General features: G+C 41.1%; 1 protein-coding gene across 2 annotated transcripts in view; it reads right to left on the bottom strand.

The window, feature by feature from the left end:
- The window catches only part of SGSM2 (small G protein signaling modulator 2), a 475,991-nt gene that overhangs the window by 215,396 nt on the left and 245,704 nt on the right, over positions 1-14,891 (bottom strand). For both annotated transcript variants that reach the window (XM_089683765.1, XM_089683766.1), the window contains exon 3: positions 11,918-12,080. In XM_089683765.1, coding sequence (XP_089539891.1) covers positions 11,918-12,080 — 163 coding nt within the window. The remainder of the gene's footprint in view (positions 1-11,917; positions 12,081-14,891) is intronic.

Genomic DNA, 14,891 nt, shown 5'->3' with positions numbered 1-14,891 from the left:
GCTGTATGGCCTCCCATTGCTGCTGCCTCCACCGCCACACTGTGGCTCCAAACACTGGTTTTGGCCCCGTGACTGGCCAAAGGAGTGAAGTGTGCAGTGATTCTAAGATCGACGGCACTCATCTGCATGTCATACTGACAGACAGTATTATTTCTCTTCCCCAGCAGACTCCAAGGGCATTTAAATTAAAGGTACAGTGTTCTGCACTAATATTAAGTCTCTCTGAAGCCTAGAAACACCCTTTTTTAAGTTAAATTCACAGCGAATTTATTCGACTCGAATCGAATATTGTCCACGAATTCGCCGAATCAGTCGAATCGAATTTTTCATTTCTTCGCTCATCTCTAATCCCTGTACTTGTGAGAGGGGAGTTTTGCAATTGTCTCTACCAGGCGATAAATCAGGCCATTACCTAATGTGTATAGATTGTTGCTTCTACACTTAAACATATGCTAAGTTTACAGTCTATTGTATACAGACCAAAATGCTAGAGTGCAAAAAATACTATATAACTTGTTGGATATTTTGAGCAATACCTCTGAAATGTAGTACCTCCAATCAACCTGACACGATCTCTAATCATATGTTTCCAGACTGGTGGCATCCTACTAACAAGAGGTTCACCAAATAATGACTGATATTTGCCAAATTTACAAGGGAAGTTGAAGACACACAAATGCAGGAACACTTCTCTCACATTGATGATCTTGAAAACCACAGTAGAAAATATAATACATTGGTCAGAGGGCTGCAAGAATCTGTTGCTCCTATTGACCTCCCTGTCACATTAACTACCAGCCAAAGGACTCTACCATAGAACCGGACAGGGCACACTGCCCCTAGAGCCCCAGATCCCTAGATGAGATTATTTTTAATGGTGCTCCCTTTGAACTAGACACATGCTGACCTTGTGCCGGTCTTTGTTGAAGTTAATCTTTTCAACTCCATTGCACAGGGCTCCATTGCACAAAGCAGGTAAGTATTACATGTTTGTTATAATAAAAAAGAACCTGTACAATCACTTTAAAGACTGTAATGTGGTTTCACCATTCCCTTCCTAAATGCCCCTTCCCTTCCTAAATGTTGGAAGCACAAATAACACTTATCCCTATGTCAGGTTTATCCCTATGTCAGGTAGAGATCAGTCCAACTGTGGCAGTTAAAGACCAATTTCACTTCTCAACATTTACACAAAACTCTTTGCCAAGATGATCACTTGATTGTTTCTCCAACTCTTGTCAAACGCCCCTATAGCGTTTGACAAGCGTTGGTCCGGCGTTTGCGGATTGTTTTTTAACTCCAGATCGGTAATAAGAGTCTCAAACTAGCTTTTGTTGATTATTTATTACTGTTTCTTAGTCAACCAATCATTAGTCTACCCCAGGCCTTGAAATTTCCACTCGCCTGCTCGCCAGTGGCGAGTGGAAATTATGATGTGTCCCCCAGGGCCGTCTTGCTGAGCAGGCTCGGAGCTCAGGCCGGATCTGTCATTGGCACTGGGAGTTGTCAGACTGCTCAATAGCTGAGCGCAGTGAAAGCAAAGGAAGGAGTGTGTGCTATGCTCTCTGCCTCCCCCTAGAGTGCAGTACCCAGATCTGTGAGTGAACAACGAAGTACTGCAACTTTTTATAGGGGTGTGTGTGTGTGTGTGTGTGTGTACATGTGTGTGTGTGTTTGTGTGTGTCTGTGTATGCATGTACATGTGTCTGTGTGTATGTACCTGTGTGTATCTGTACATGTGTCTGCGTGTATGTACATGTCTGTGTGTGTGTGTGCATGTACATGTGTGTGTGTGTTTATGTACATACATGTGTCTGTATATGTATGTGTTTGTGTATGTATGTACATGTGTCTGTGTGTATGTACATGTGTCTGTGCATGTGTATTTCTGTGTATGTACATGTATCTGTGTGTATGCATGTCTGTACGTGCCTGTGTGTGTATACATGTGTCTGTATGTGTGTGTGTGTGTGTGTGTGTGTGTGTGTACATGTGTCTCTGTGAGTGTGTGTACATGTTTCTGTGTGTGTGTGTGTGTGTGTATGTACATGTCTGTGTGTGTGTACAGGTGTCTCTGTTTGTGTGTGTTTGTTGGTGGCGAGTAACTCTTAAGGCCTGGCTAGTGGCTCAGGACTTGAAATTTTAAGCCCACCCCATTGTTTCTCAACTTTTTTTCAGTCAAGGCACCCTTTAAAATTATGGACAATCTCAAGGCACCCCATTCTAAAATGTAAAAAACTATTCTAATAGTTTTGCATAATGCGTCAACATCCACACACGTAAGACACCCAACAATAGAGGTGATTTATTCATCCAAATCATATACACTTTTGCACACTGGTACTGACTAGCATTCCAATGTTTCTCTGTTCCCTAAGTTTTTCTCCATCACTCAGTTAATGTCACCCCAGCAATTATGGAGAGGGTCAGGGGAACGTTAAACAAGGATGCTGTGCAAACGACCAACATCCTCCTTATCAACTGATAATGTGATCGGTTGTTGGGATTCCACTGGCTAGAAGGTCGTAATGGTGCCCAGTGAAAACCCCTGGCCTTGTGTAACTAAAAAGCAGGCTTGCTCCACCTCTGGCTTTTACAAATTTTTTGGGCAATTTTTAGGCATTTTGCCCAGGCACTCCTGAAGAAACCTCAAGGCACCCTGGTTGAAAAAGCCTAGTCTATCCAATGTTCTACATGAATCTGAACTTTTCTGAGCTCAGCAACGTCAAAGTCAATACTACTAAATCAGAAACTTTAACTATCACTCTCCCTGACTCTATTTAGTTTCATCTGCAGAACACATACTCCTTAAAGAATTTAATCACTTACCTGGGTACCCACATCTGCTCTGACCATCTTATATACCCCTAATTATGACAGACCTTTAACTGCAATATCTCAAGATAGGTCCAGGTGGAAAACTAAATCCTATCTTGGTTTGGCAGATTCAATTCCTTAAAAATGGACATTCTACCCTGTCTCCTTTATATAAATCTGGTTTATTAGTTTTGTGGCTGACATGGTGGAGTTTGGCATAGGCAGGCCCAGAAAGTAACGAGTTGGGTCTAATGAGACTGAATGGGCAAAAATTGTTTTTAAAAGAGATTTGGTATATTCTCCCTTATATTTGTAATGCTATACCTATAATTCCCTGTAACTTATTTTGCCTACTTTCATTGTCCCTATATTGAGTTCAGGGGAACAAAAATCCTAGACTGAAACTTTCTGTACAAAATACAAACAGGAAGGTGGAGTGGGACTTACAGATTTTGAGCTCAACCACAAGGCAGCTCTTCTTAATAGATAATTGATTACTCTGTTAAGAGAGTAACACAATTGAAGCAAGACCTCTGTCCCTTAGATTTGTATGTCTTTCCCTGGCTAAGCCCTTCCCAATGCCTCCACCATAGGTTCTCTCTCTTTTCTGGTCCCTCCTCCTCTGCTGACATGAGACTGGTTCATGCTACCCCAAAAAAATGTTCCACTTACCTGGTCCCCTCATTACCTTATTGGATAACCAAGGTTTTGGCCCAGGATGTGAGGTTTCTGAAATATTAGAATTTTCAAAGACCTCATGACCCCGAGTCCATTACGTACTGTCTAAACTACAATGATAAGATATATGATTGTATATACAAAACCTTCAGACTGGTTTATGAGCACAAAATTTTGTAGAATCATTTATAAAGTTAAGTGACATTTATCAGTATCTCTCAATTCCACTCCACTGAAAACCTTACTTTTCGACACCTCACAACCTATCCACATGGTTTCACAGGTTTACCAGATATTGAGAGGTAGACCTCCTTTTCTATCCTAATGGTAACAAGCTTTCTCTGGCGATGATTGGAGGGAAAGTTTTACTCTCATTTATTAATTATCAATGTCTTCATATTTTCAGGAAAAGAGTTAATAAATTATTTCCCTTTTTTACCAGATTCCTGTTGAATTAAACCATATTTCCTGCCAGTGGTGGAAGTGTTCAAATGAACCTCAAACCAACCTTCACATCTGGTGGGGTTGTCACCTAATCTTACCCTTTTGGGAAAACTGTTTTCTCTGTCTACAAACAATGTACTAAAGCCAAGAAGGGTATTCTGAGACACTGCTAATTAGCAGCATGGGTTGCAATCTTGCAGCATTGGAAACTATCAACACCCATTCATATAGTGGAATGGGCACAAACAATATCATGAACACAGAGACCTTGGTTTCCTCCAAAAGAATGATGCCCGAAAAGGTCCGCCATGCATAGGCTTATTGTGTGGCACATAGCAATTCTGACCTTTTCAAGGCCCTGATAGGTCAGTAATTGACACTTTCCTATCCCCCCACATATGTAAGGCTTTCATACTCTGTTGTTTATCTCCTATGGCACCTATAATGCAGAAAAGACCTTACTAGGGTTATTTTCTATTTCTGTCTTGCTTTGTCTGCACATTAAAGCGACTCTACAGTCTCTTGTGAAAAAAAATAAAAGTCAGCAGCTACAAAAACTGTAGCTGCTGACTTTTAAAAAACAGCCACTCACTTGTCCCATGATCCAGCGGTGTGCTCACGCCAGCCGAGTTTACCTGGTGTCTTCTGTGGGTGCCCGAGGAACATGTCCATAAAAGCAGAACTTCCCTTTTGGGTAGAGCTCCAATTTAAGGTTCAGTGATTGTCCTATTGAATCACTTCCTTCCCCATTGTAGTCTCCTCTCCTCTCCTTCCCCTATCCCCCTCCCCCCTCCTTTGCTCCAACTAAAATGGAATAAAGAAATATTTGAAATACAGGTGGCTCATAGCAGTTTTTCTTTGAGAAGACAATCCCATGCTTTCAAACTACCTCTTTTGTCAAAAAACAGGTGGTACACCAGTAGGCTAAGGAATGTAAAGCTGGCCATACACTGTGGACTAAATGAGAGAAATCTATCGACTACCCTATACGCAATAAATAGTGTATATGGAAGAATCTCCCCTGCCTGCTATTGTATTCTGACAGTCAGACTACGTGAACAGTGGCTGGAACATCCAATTAGTTTGGGGTAACAATTTTCCACCCTATTTCCTTGATTTTGAGCTCATAGTATTGTCGAACAGAAGAGGCCAATGGGGCCACCCAAGGCTCACAATTTCAATCCTGGACCAGCAGAAATTTGCTCCGTGTATGGCCGAGCTTTAATTTATATGTCTAGAAGACCATATTGGAAAGAAGGAGATGTTTTAACACCAAAAAATGACATGTCCTTGCCACATTCCTTAACATGCTACATTATTTCAGACAAAAGATAATAAACCTCAATATTTAATATACAAAAAAATTATTGCATTTCACTTCTGCTATCCTTAGCAATCAAATTCTAATGTTATTTTTTTTACCTTTGTTTGCAAATAAGATAATTTACAATGTGTGATCAGTTTGGGAGCATCAAGGGAAGGTTTTTGTAGTTACACAAAACTATCATTTAAACAGATCAATTCAAATATAGGCATAGAAAAAGATCTCTAACACCCTGCTACAAGTGTTGATGCAGGATGTTTAAACGAACACTAGATGGCAGTGTCCTGTAGAACAGTGGCATTCACACTGTATAGAGCAGAACCATGGAATTTGTATGCTGAACGGCAGGACTTTACTAAGGAGCAGTGTAACAAAGAACTACGTTTCCCAGAGGAGCTGGAGTGTGGGCGGAGGCATATATATGTGAAAGCCCAGGAGATGAGACAGGAAGTGAGAGGGGAGAGATCTGGAGAGAGGAGTGTCCTGACTGCCGGATGACCAGACCAGGCCTTGGAAGGAAGGAGAAGAGAGGCAAGGAAAATTGGCTGATCGCTGACCTTGCCACTTTGTCTGGAAAGTCAATCTGCCAGCAGGTGACTGGATGGGATGCAGCAGGTGGAACCAGAGGGTGCGTGGAAGCTCCATTGGAGTAGAGAGAAAGACCTTCAGAATTCGCCAGATGCCATCCCTTGAGTGAGAGAGTCCCAAACATTACCAAGGAGAGGGAACACTGACACTTGCTCCATATTTGTTATTTTCCCTCTACAGAGTTGAGGACATTGCACATAGTTATTACAAGTTACGGCCTAGTTTCTTCAGCTACTATTGCTTGACCACAATCAACACAGCCATATCACCATTACTGATAGCAGGACAGCCATTCCACAGGCCGAACTGTAGCTTCATCACCACCATCATCAACTTATCCTTTTAAAGAGACTGTCTCCTGTTGCACTGAAAGTCTTACAGTCAAGAAAGGAGCTACTCTGTCTCAACAATCACTTCTGCTAGCTTAAAATCTCACTGCTTTAGATCTACTAGTGACCAGTGCTTTAAAGGGGCATTACACAAGTCAATTGCTGCTTCCAAGGAGGAGTGCTGTTTTTCCATTGCTTTCTTGTACTGTTTTTCAGAGATCCATTATTCACACTTCCTCTTATTGCGCACCAACTGGGCCCCATCACACATGCAGAAGACTCTTCATTTAAGAGAACATTGGTTATTTGGGATAAAGAGCTATTATCTTATTTCAGGCTACCTCCCTCCCATCAGGTCCTGAGGCTACCTGAGTGAGCTAGTCTACCTATTTGATAGTTCTCCCTGCTCACTGGGGACTGTAAAGCCACATTAGGTTGAAGATATCGGGTTAATTTCTGAAAAGCAGACCTACTAACATTAACTCAGACTCTGTGATAAGTGTTGTCTTTTCTTAAGTTGACACAAGTAATAACTGACTGTGCACATGCCAATTCTGTTTATGCTGTGTAACCAAGCTATATTGAAGTTTGCTATAAACCTCTTACTAGTTTACTTCAATCAGTATGTGAGCTTACTTTCTGGTGTTTATTTATTCCAGTTAAGGGTGTAGTGTGGTGTCAGTAGGGGTTGGGCTTTCAGAGAGGGGTCCAGAGCAACAGGGAGCCTAAAAATAAATCAGCAACTCCTAAGGGGTTAGTGCTACAGATCATTAAGGTCTCATGCATACTGGACATTTTTACTGTGGCTGTTAGGGGCATCTGGTGTTTTTTTATGCCTCTAAATGCCCCTGCATGTTAGCCTTTCTCCTTGAACACATAGGCGTTTAGAGGAGTTAGAGACAGGGGTGTTTAGAGGTAAAAAAAACCCCACTGCCAGCATGTTCAGGAGCAGCTTAGTTTGGGTAGAAAAAACCTTTGACGTGTGTACATGCATCTAAACGTGCGTTTATCGGTTGAATGTAAATTCATTTGAATGGTCCACATTATTATTCTGGCCAATGAAATGAATTAACACATGTTACACATGTTTACAAGCGTTTTTTTGTGCAAAACTCTGCTGCTAGAAGGAAAGGCATCTAGGAGAGATAACAAAACATCCAGTGTGCATGAGGCCATATGTAGAGCAGAAGAACAGAGGGATTTGGGTCCATCTCAGAGACTATCCCTCCAAAAAACACTCTATTTGCGTCCCTCCTGGCCCGAGGTTCTATCAGCGAAAGGTACATTTTACCATTTTACTGCTGCATTTTCTGACAGCATACAGTGGACACTTAGATGGGGTAATAAAAGCAACTTGCTGTTTCTACTCTTTTAAGGCACAATAAGGATCTTTCGATTTATATTTCTTGAATTTATTACATTTCACTATTATTTCCATTTTGCTAGGTTTTTTGACCATCAAACCCTTGCTAATGAGAGAGAAAGATCTGAAGCATACAGAGGTCAAGTTACTGTAGATCAAGGTAGCAACAATAAGCTGGGAATGCTAGAGATAAATGATATTAGGATTTTATAAAAGAATCCATGACTTAACCTATATCAGAAACACTTGACAACAAAGGTTTGGTGTCTCACATAATAGTTACTTCATCCACCTGCACAATCTGCCATTTAACATTGTCCTTTCCAGATTATTGGTTTAAAGGAAACAGTGCTGAACAGATCTTCATGATGTATGATTTTAACATTGTTCTAGTGATAAATAAACTTTGCTAATGCACAGTGATATAAAGGGAAAAGTTAAAACTATTAAAGATCCTGTTAACTGGATATAATGTAAAACTTAAAAAAGAACAAAACAGAAATGCCATCCTGAGGCTGAATAAATATCCCAGCCTTTTAAGCAACCTGAACAAACTCCAATCCATTAATATGCTTCCCCTAGCTATTTGAAATATATTCAATAGCAGGAGCTGTTACACAAAACTACAAGTAAACAACCCAAGCCAATTGGGGTTCTGTGATGTAAGCTGGAAAATTATTGTAGTGAAAATGGCCACGGAAACACAATGGACAAATTACATGCCAATAGCCTGAAAAAAGTTTCTTATTATTCATGTCTACTTATAACAGTCTAGAGAGTTTGTTCACAGTGATGTTAATAATGTTGTTGTAGCTGGAAGTGTGGAGGTAACTCATACTGTGACATTGTGCAGAGTCCCTGGTCAGAGCCTTGCAATTACCTACACTTTGCCTCCACTGGGTGCTATTACCATACACTACTGCATTCATGCTTATCACATCTTAACCGGTATCTTTAATGCAAACAGGATCATTTCTGTAAAATCACCAGCTTTAATAAATTGGAAAAAGCTTGAATGAGCCTAGTAGTGGCCTCAGTGGTTCTACAATCCTTTGTTACCCTTTGCAAGTCCCTAACAGGTTATTGTGTATGGTCTCTATGCCTTAATTCATACCATATTTGTTTATGGATGTACTGCTACACCAGTAAATAACAAGGAAAAACTGGAATAAGGGGATGGGGATGGGGATGGTCTAGAGAAATGTGTTTTGGAAGGTGGGTTGAGTTTTTCACAATGTCCAATGTCAAACGTTATATAATGTTTTGCATGGCATGATCTTAAAGCGGAGTTCCAGTAATTTTTTTTTTTTAAAGCACCTCCATTACAGTCGCAGCTGAAGCCATGCAAATTAGCATAAGCTGCATATGCAGTTGTTTGTCTTCCTTGTTTTTTTAAAAGGTACTCACTGGCCTCTCACGATCCTGTGTTCTTCCATCTTGACTGTGGGCATATGAAGCCCAGCCACACTTTCGTCCGGGATACAGTTCAGCTGGTTACCCAGCATGCACCTCCCGATCTCGCACCTGCTCAGTGTGAAGAAACCGCTGTACACTCGCTGCAGAGCGGAGGATGCCCGTTGACTTCTGGGATTGATGACACATGTATCCCAGGAACCAACGGGCGAGAGCATGTGACATACCTGGCTGTGGCAAATTACATCAGAAATGCAGTGCTTCAAGCAGCCTAAAGGTATGAAAACTCTGGGAGAAAAGAAAAATATGCCAAACATTGATAGGACACCAGAAGGCAATAGATGGGGACAAACTTTAAAAATCGGATGGAATTCCACTTTAAGCAAGAGGCATTGGGTGAAGAAATAGGAAACACTTTTCGTAACCTCTCATCCTCGAAGCTTAATAACCAGTTACACTCTGGTTATAGGTATGTTTTAACCACTTAAGTACTTAAAGGGGAACTTCTTTCTTTCAATCAACATGGACTATTTATGTTCCTTATGTTGCTGGAAAGTATATCATATTTACTTGTTTTAGAACTACTGCTACAGGGGTGCAGGGCTGCCAAAATCACGTATATACAGTGAAGGAAATAAGTATTTGTTCCCCTGATGATTTTGAATGTTTGCCCACTCACAAAGAAATGATGTCTAAAAATTGAATGGTAGGTATATTGTAACACTGAAAGACAGAGTAGCAACAAAAAATTCAAAAGAAATGCATGTCTAACAAATTAAGCACTGATTTGCATGTTCAGCAGGATATCTGGCTACCAGGTGTCTTGCATACAGGTAACAAGCTGAGATTGGAAGCAGTCTCTTAAAGGGAGTGCTGCTAATCTAATTTTTTTACCTGCATAAAAGACACCTATCCACAGGAGCAATCAAACAATGAGATTCCAAACTCTCCACCATGGCAAAAACCAAAGAGCTATCCAAGGATGCCAAGGACAAGATTGTAGAACTACACAAGGCTGGACTGGACTACCAAACTATCGCCAAGCAGCTTGGTGAGAAGGTGACAACAGTTGGTGCAATCATTCGCAAATGGAAGAAACACAAAACAACTGTCAGTCTCCCTAGGTCTGGTGCACCATGCAAGATCTCACCTCGTGGAGTGTCAATGACCATGAGAACATGAGGGATCATCCCAGAACTACACGTGAGGATCTTGTCAATGACCTCCAGACAGATGGGACCACAGTCACCAAGAATTGGTAACCCACTACGCCGACAAGGATTGAATTCCCGCAGTGCCCGCAAGGTCCATCTGCTCAAGAAAACAGATGTCCAGGCCCATCTGAAGTTTGCCACTGAACATCTGAATGATGCAGAGGAGGACTGGTTGAAAGTGTTGTGGTCAGATCAGACCAAAATCGAGCTCTTTGGCATCAATCAACTCACCGTGTTTGGAGGAGGAGGAATGCTGCCTATGACCCCAAGAACACCATCCCAACTGTCAAACATGGTGGTGGAAACATTCTGCTTTGGGGTTGTTTTTCTGCTAAAGGGACAGGACAACAGCACAGCATCAAAGGGACGATGGACGGGGCAATGTACCATCAAATCTTGGGTGAGAACCTTCTTCCCTCAGCCAGAGCATTAAAAATGGGTCATGGATGGGTGTTCCAGCATGACAATGACCCAAAACACACGTCCAAGGCAACAAATCAGTGGCTCAAGAAGAAGTACATTAAGGTCCTGGAGTGGCCTAGCCAGTCTTCAGACCTTACTCCAATTGAAAATCTGTGGAGGGAGCTGAAAGTTCGAGTTGCCAAACGTCAGCCACCAAACCTTAATGACTTGGAGAGGATCTGCTAAGAGGAGTGGGTCAAAATCCCTCCTGTGCAAACCTGGTGGCCAACTACAGGAAACGTCTGACCTCTGTGATTGCCAACAAGGGATTTGCCACCAAGTACTAAGTCATGTTTTGTGAAGGGGATCAAATACTTATTTCCCTCATGAACATGCAAATCAGTGCATAATTTGCAAGACATGCATTCCTTTTGAATTTTGTGTTGCTATTCTTCCTCTCAGTGTTACAATACACCTACCATTTGATTTTTAGACTGATAATGTCTTTGTGACTGGGCAAACATTCAAAATCAGCAGGGGATCAAATACTTATTTCCTTCACTGTATATGTGATTTTCATTTCCAGGTAGGGGACCATTGGCAGCTAGGCATGTCAATCACTGGGTCCCGGCCAGAGATTCCCTGCCGGCACCCAACGATCGCCATGAAAACTGACAGGGGAGAGACCTGTGTGTAAACCACACAGGTCTCTCTCCTGCCAGCAAGGACATGCTGCTGTGTATTTCTCTGCATAGTGAAGGGTTGACATTATCATTAAATGATTTTAGGGGAGGACTTACACATTTGTGTTTTTATGTTTCACTTTATGTAATAAAATTTTTTATTTTTATACATATGTATGTTCAAATACTTCTTCCTGAGGGTATTACTAGCACCTTGAAAATCCCACATACATCTTTACTTCATTTTTGAATATATCTATAGGGATATGGTGTTGATGGATAGGCTACAAAAGTTTTATAAATGGTGGATCCTCTTTCACGTTTTTATAGTTGTCTGTGTCGCCATTGGGGAGATTCATCCCTCTATTTGTACTGGTGACCACTGTCACCAAGAAAAAAAATAGAAGGAAATAAAACATTTTTAGGCTGTCCCCACAATAAGAGGTAAGGCTAAGTCTTCCAATGGGGACACTTGTTCAGGGGTCAACTCTCTAAGAGGGGAATTCCCTTTAGATTTTCTAACCTCCCATTTTGTCTTTTGAACCGGAAGTAAAGTGAAATTTCTCTACTGGAACACAGCCAGTAAAAAAAAAAAAATGTCAAGGACTTACCCATCCTTGCTCTATCCAAAATTAAAAATGAATAACTTGATTTATTCTCACCTGCCCTCCACCTGTTGTTGCAGGTCTTGTACCTTCTTGCAAATATCTGCAGCAGTGGCACATGTTTTTGCGACCTTCATGAACAAAGCTGCCACTTTATCACTCCGTAGGAATCCTGCAGCCCTTCTCTTCAAAAGATGCAAGAGGCATGCTTCCACCACACCTGAAAAGAACAAAAAGTTTTCCATGTTAAAGTAAATCTGTCACTACGCTAGTAACTATGCAACGAAACCTACACATTAGGGTTCCCAACATCAAATTAATTCTAATACTAAACACTTGCCAAAATGCAGACATGTGACAAATCCCAACTTAGATTGTACAGAATGATGGATATGTAAATGTATAGTATTGACAATGATTTTAGCAAATACAGCTGTGAGTGCCATTATTTCTTACATTGTTATTACATAGAACAACTGTGGAGAACACAAGAAAGAATCAGTGAGTGATTTACCCCTAACAACAAATCAGATTTTAGCTGTCACCAAAACTTATGGTTGCTAAACGGCAGACCACCTCTCTTCTTTTCCTAAACATTTATGCAATATTATTGTTCAAATCTGTGAAGGGAGAACGGGTAGAACTTCAAATTGTATGTTGCAAGCCTTCAAGGAAGAGAAACATACTCTTTATTAATGACAACAATACAATTAATCATTAAATGCTATCATGTAAACACAAACTGCTTCATGATTAAAAAAACAATTGCGCACTATTTCTAGTGAAAAGAAACAAAACTAAGTTTAAAGACTAGGTGCAGCCAAAATAAAAAATACAAATATTAGCACAAAGGGCATAACTCACAGTCAGTAGAATGTGTCCCTTGTGCTAATTCCTTTTCTCTAAGGTGAAATCTTCCTTCGTTCATGATGGAGGTCCCCATCTGGTATTAAAAAACCTGGAGAAAGCTTAAAACACAGCTTTCTGTGCACAGAGTGGGGTTTATTTACTAAACCTGGTTGACTCAGAATCTTGGGCACCTGTGCATGGTAGCCAATCAGCTTCTAACCTCAGCATGTTCAGTTAAGCTTCAGCAATAAAACCTGGAAGCTGATTGGTTTTTATGCAGAAGTGGACAAGATTCTGAGTCAACCAGGTTTAGTAAATAAACCCCCGTGTGTCAAACTGTAATTTTGAGAAGCCTGTGTCATATCTGTATTCATTTCCTAAACTCACACCATGTCCCTGTCGCACTGTCACAATATACATTATATATCTTCTTTCAACTCTTGTCCTACTGACCATGTTTTACCAGACAGGAAATGAGGGGAACTCTTTGACAGCAATACAAACAACACAAATGCATTTCTTGACTATGGAAAGCTACAAAACCTGTTTAGCTGGCCACACATGGATCAAAATTAAATCAATATATGGGCACCCTGGTTGTACACAAGTAAATATACTGCATTGGTGTCAGCAGGCATATTGGAGCTTTACAAATATCCTCCAGGTCAACCAGTCTTGGGGTGCCATTAAAGAGTATTTAAACTTAGAGAGTAAGATAACCATTTAAGAGGATTTCTCTCACATTGGAGCGATTTGATCTCACTGCTTGTTGTTGTGTCTACAGGACAGGAAGTGAAGGAATATTTACTAAATATGACAAAAAAATCCCCAAAACCTTTAATGGCATCCCAATCTTGGTTCTTAGCATTCAATATAGAGTTAGCCCACCCTTTACAGCTATACCAGCTTCAATTCTTCTGGGAAGGCTGTCCACAAGGTTTAGGAGTGTGTCTATGGGAATGTTTATCATTGTTCCAGAAGTGCATTTGTGAGATGAGGCACTGATGTCAAATGAGAAGGCCTGGCTCACAGTCTCCGCTCTAATTCATCCCAAAGGTGTTCTATAGGGTTGAGGTCAGGACTCTGTGCAGGCCAGTCATGATCCTCCACCCCAGACTTGCTCATCCATGTCTTTATGGACCTTGCTTTGTGCACTGGTGCGTAGTCATGTTGGAACAGGAAGGGGCCATCCCCAAACTGTTCCCACAATGTTGGGAGCATGAAATTGTACAAAATGTCTTGGTTTGCTGATGCCTTAAGAGTTCCCTTCACTGGAACTAAGGGGCCAAGCACAACCCCTGAAAAACAACCCCACACCATAATCTCCCCTCCACCAAAGTTTACACTTGGCAGATTGCAGTCAGGTAAGTACCGCCACACCCAGACACATCCATCAGATTGCCAGACAGAGAATCGCGATTCATCACTCCAGAGTCCAGTGGCGACGTGCTTTACATCATTGCATCTGACACTTTGCATTGCACTTAGTGATGTAAGGCTTGGATGCAGCTGCTCAGCCATGGAAACCCATTCCATGAAGCTCTCTACGCACTGTTGTTGTGCTAATCTAAAGTCCACATGAAGTTTGGAGGTCTTTAGCTATTGACTCTGCAAACAGTTGGCGAATTCTGTGCACATGCGCTGACCTTCGCTCTGTCATTTTACTTGGCCTACCACATCGTGGATGAGTTGCTGTTGTTCCCACTTGCTTCCACTTTGTTATAATACCACTAACATTTGATTATTTAGTGGATTATTTAGTATCAAGGAAATTTCACGGATGGACTTATTGCACAAGTGGCAACCTATGACGTTACCACGCTTTTGAATTCCCTGAGCTCCTGAGAGCGACCCATTCATTCACAAATGTTTGTAGAAGTAGTCTGCATGCCTAGGTGTTTGATTTTATACACCCGTGGCCATGGAGGTGATTGGAACACCTGAATCCAATGATTTGGAGGGATGTCTCAATAATTTTGGCAATTTAGTGTATATTTTTTTTCCTAATGGGCACCTCTCTTCCATCAAGGGACATTACAGACTAGAATGAGGAGGTTGAATTTTCATGGCTAGTCCAACAGTTGTCAACCCAATTGTATGCCTCTTCCAATGTACCTTCCCACATGGAAGAAAAAAATATTTTAAATATATTTTAAAAAGATTCTTCCGAAATATATTGACA

This window comes from Staurois parvus, unplaced genomic scaffold (genome assembly GCF_062004578.1).
Source record: "Staurois parvus isolate SC_StPar_1 unplaced genomic scaffold, SC_StPar_1.0 ptg000321l, whole genome shotgun sequence".
In the NCBI taxonomy this organism is placed as follows: domain Eukaryota; kingdom Metazoa; phylum Chordata; class Amphibia; order Anura; family Ranidae; genus Staurois; species Staurois parvus.
Note: the sequence above shows the minus strand (reverse complement) of the source record. Positions and strands in the feature narration are given on the sequence as shown.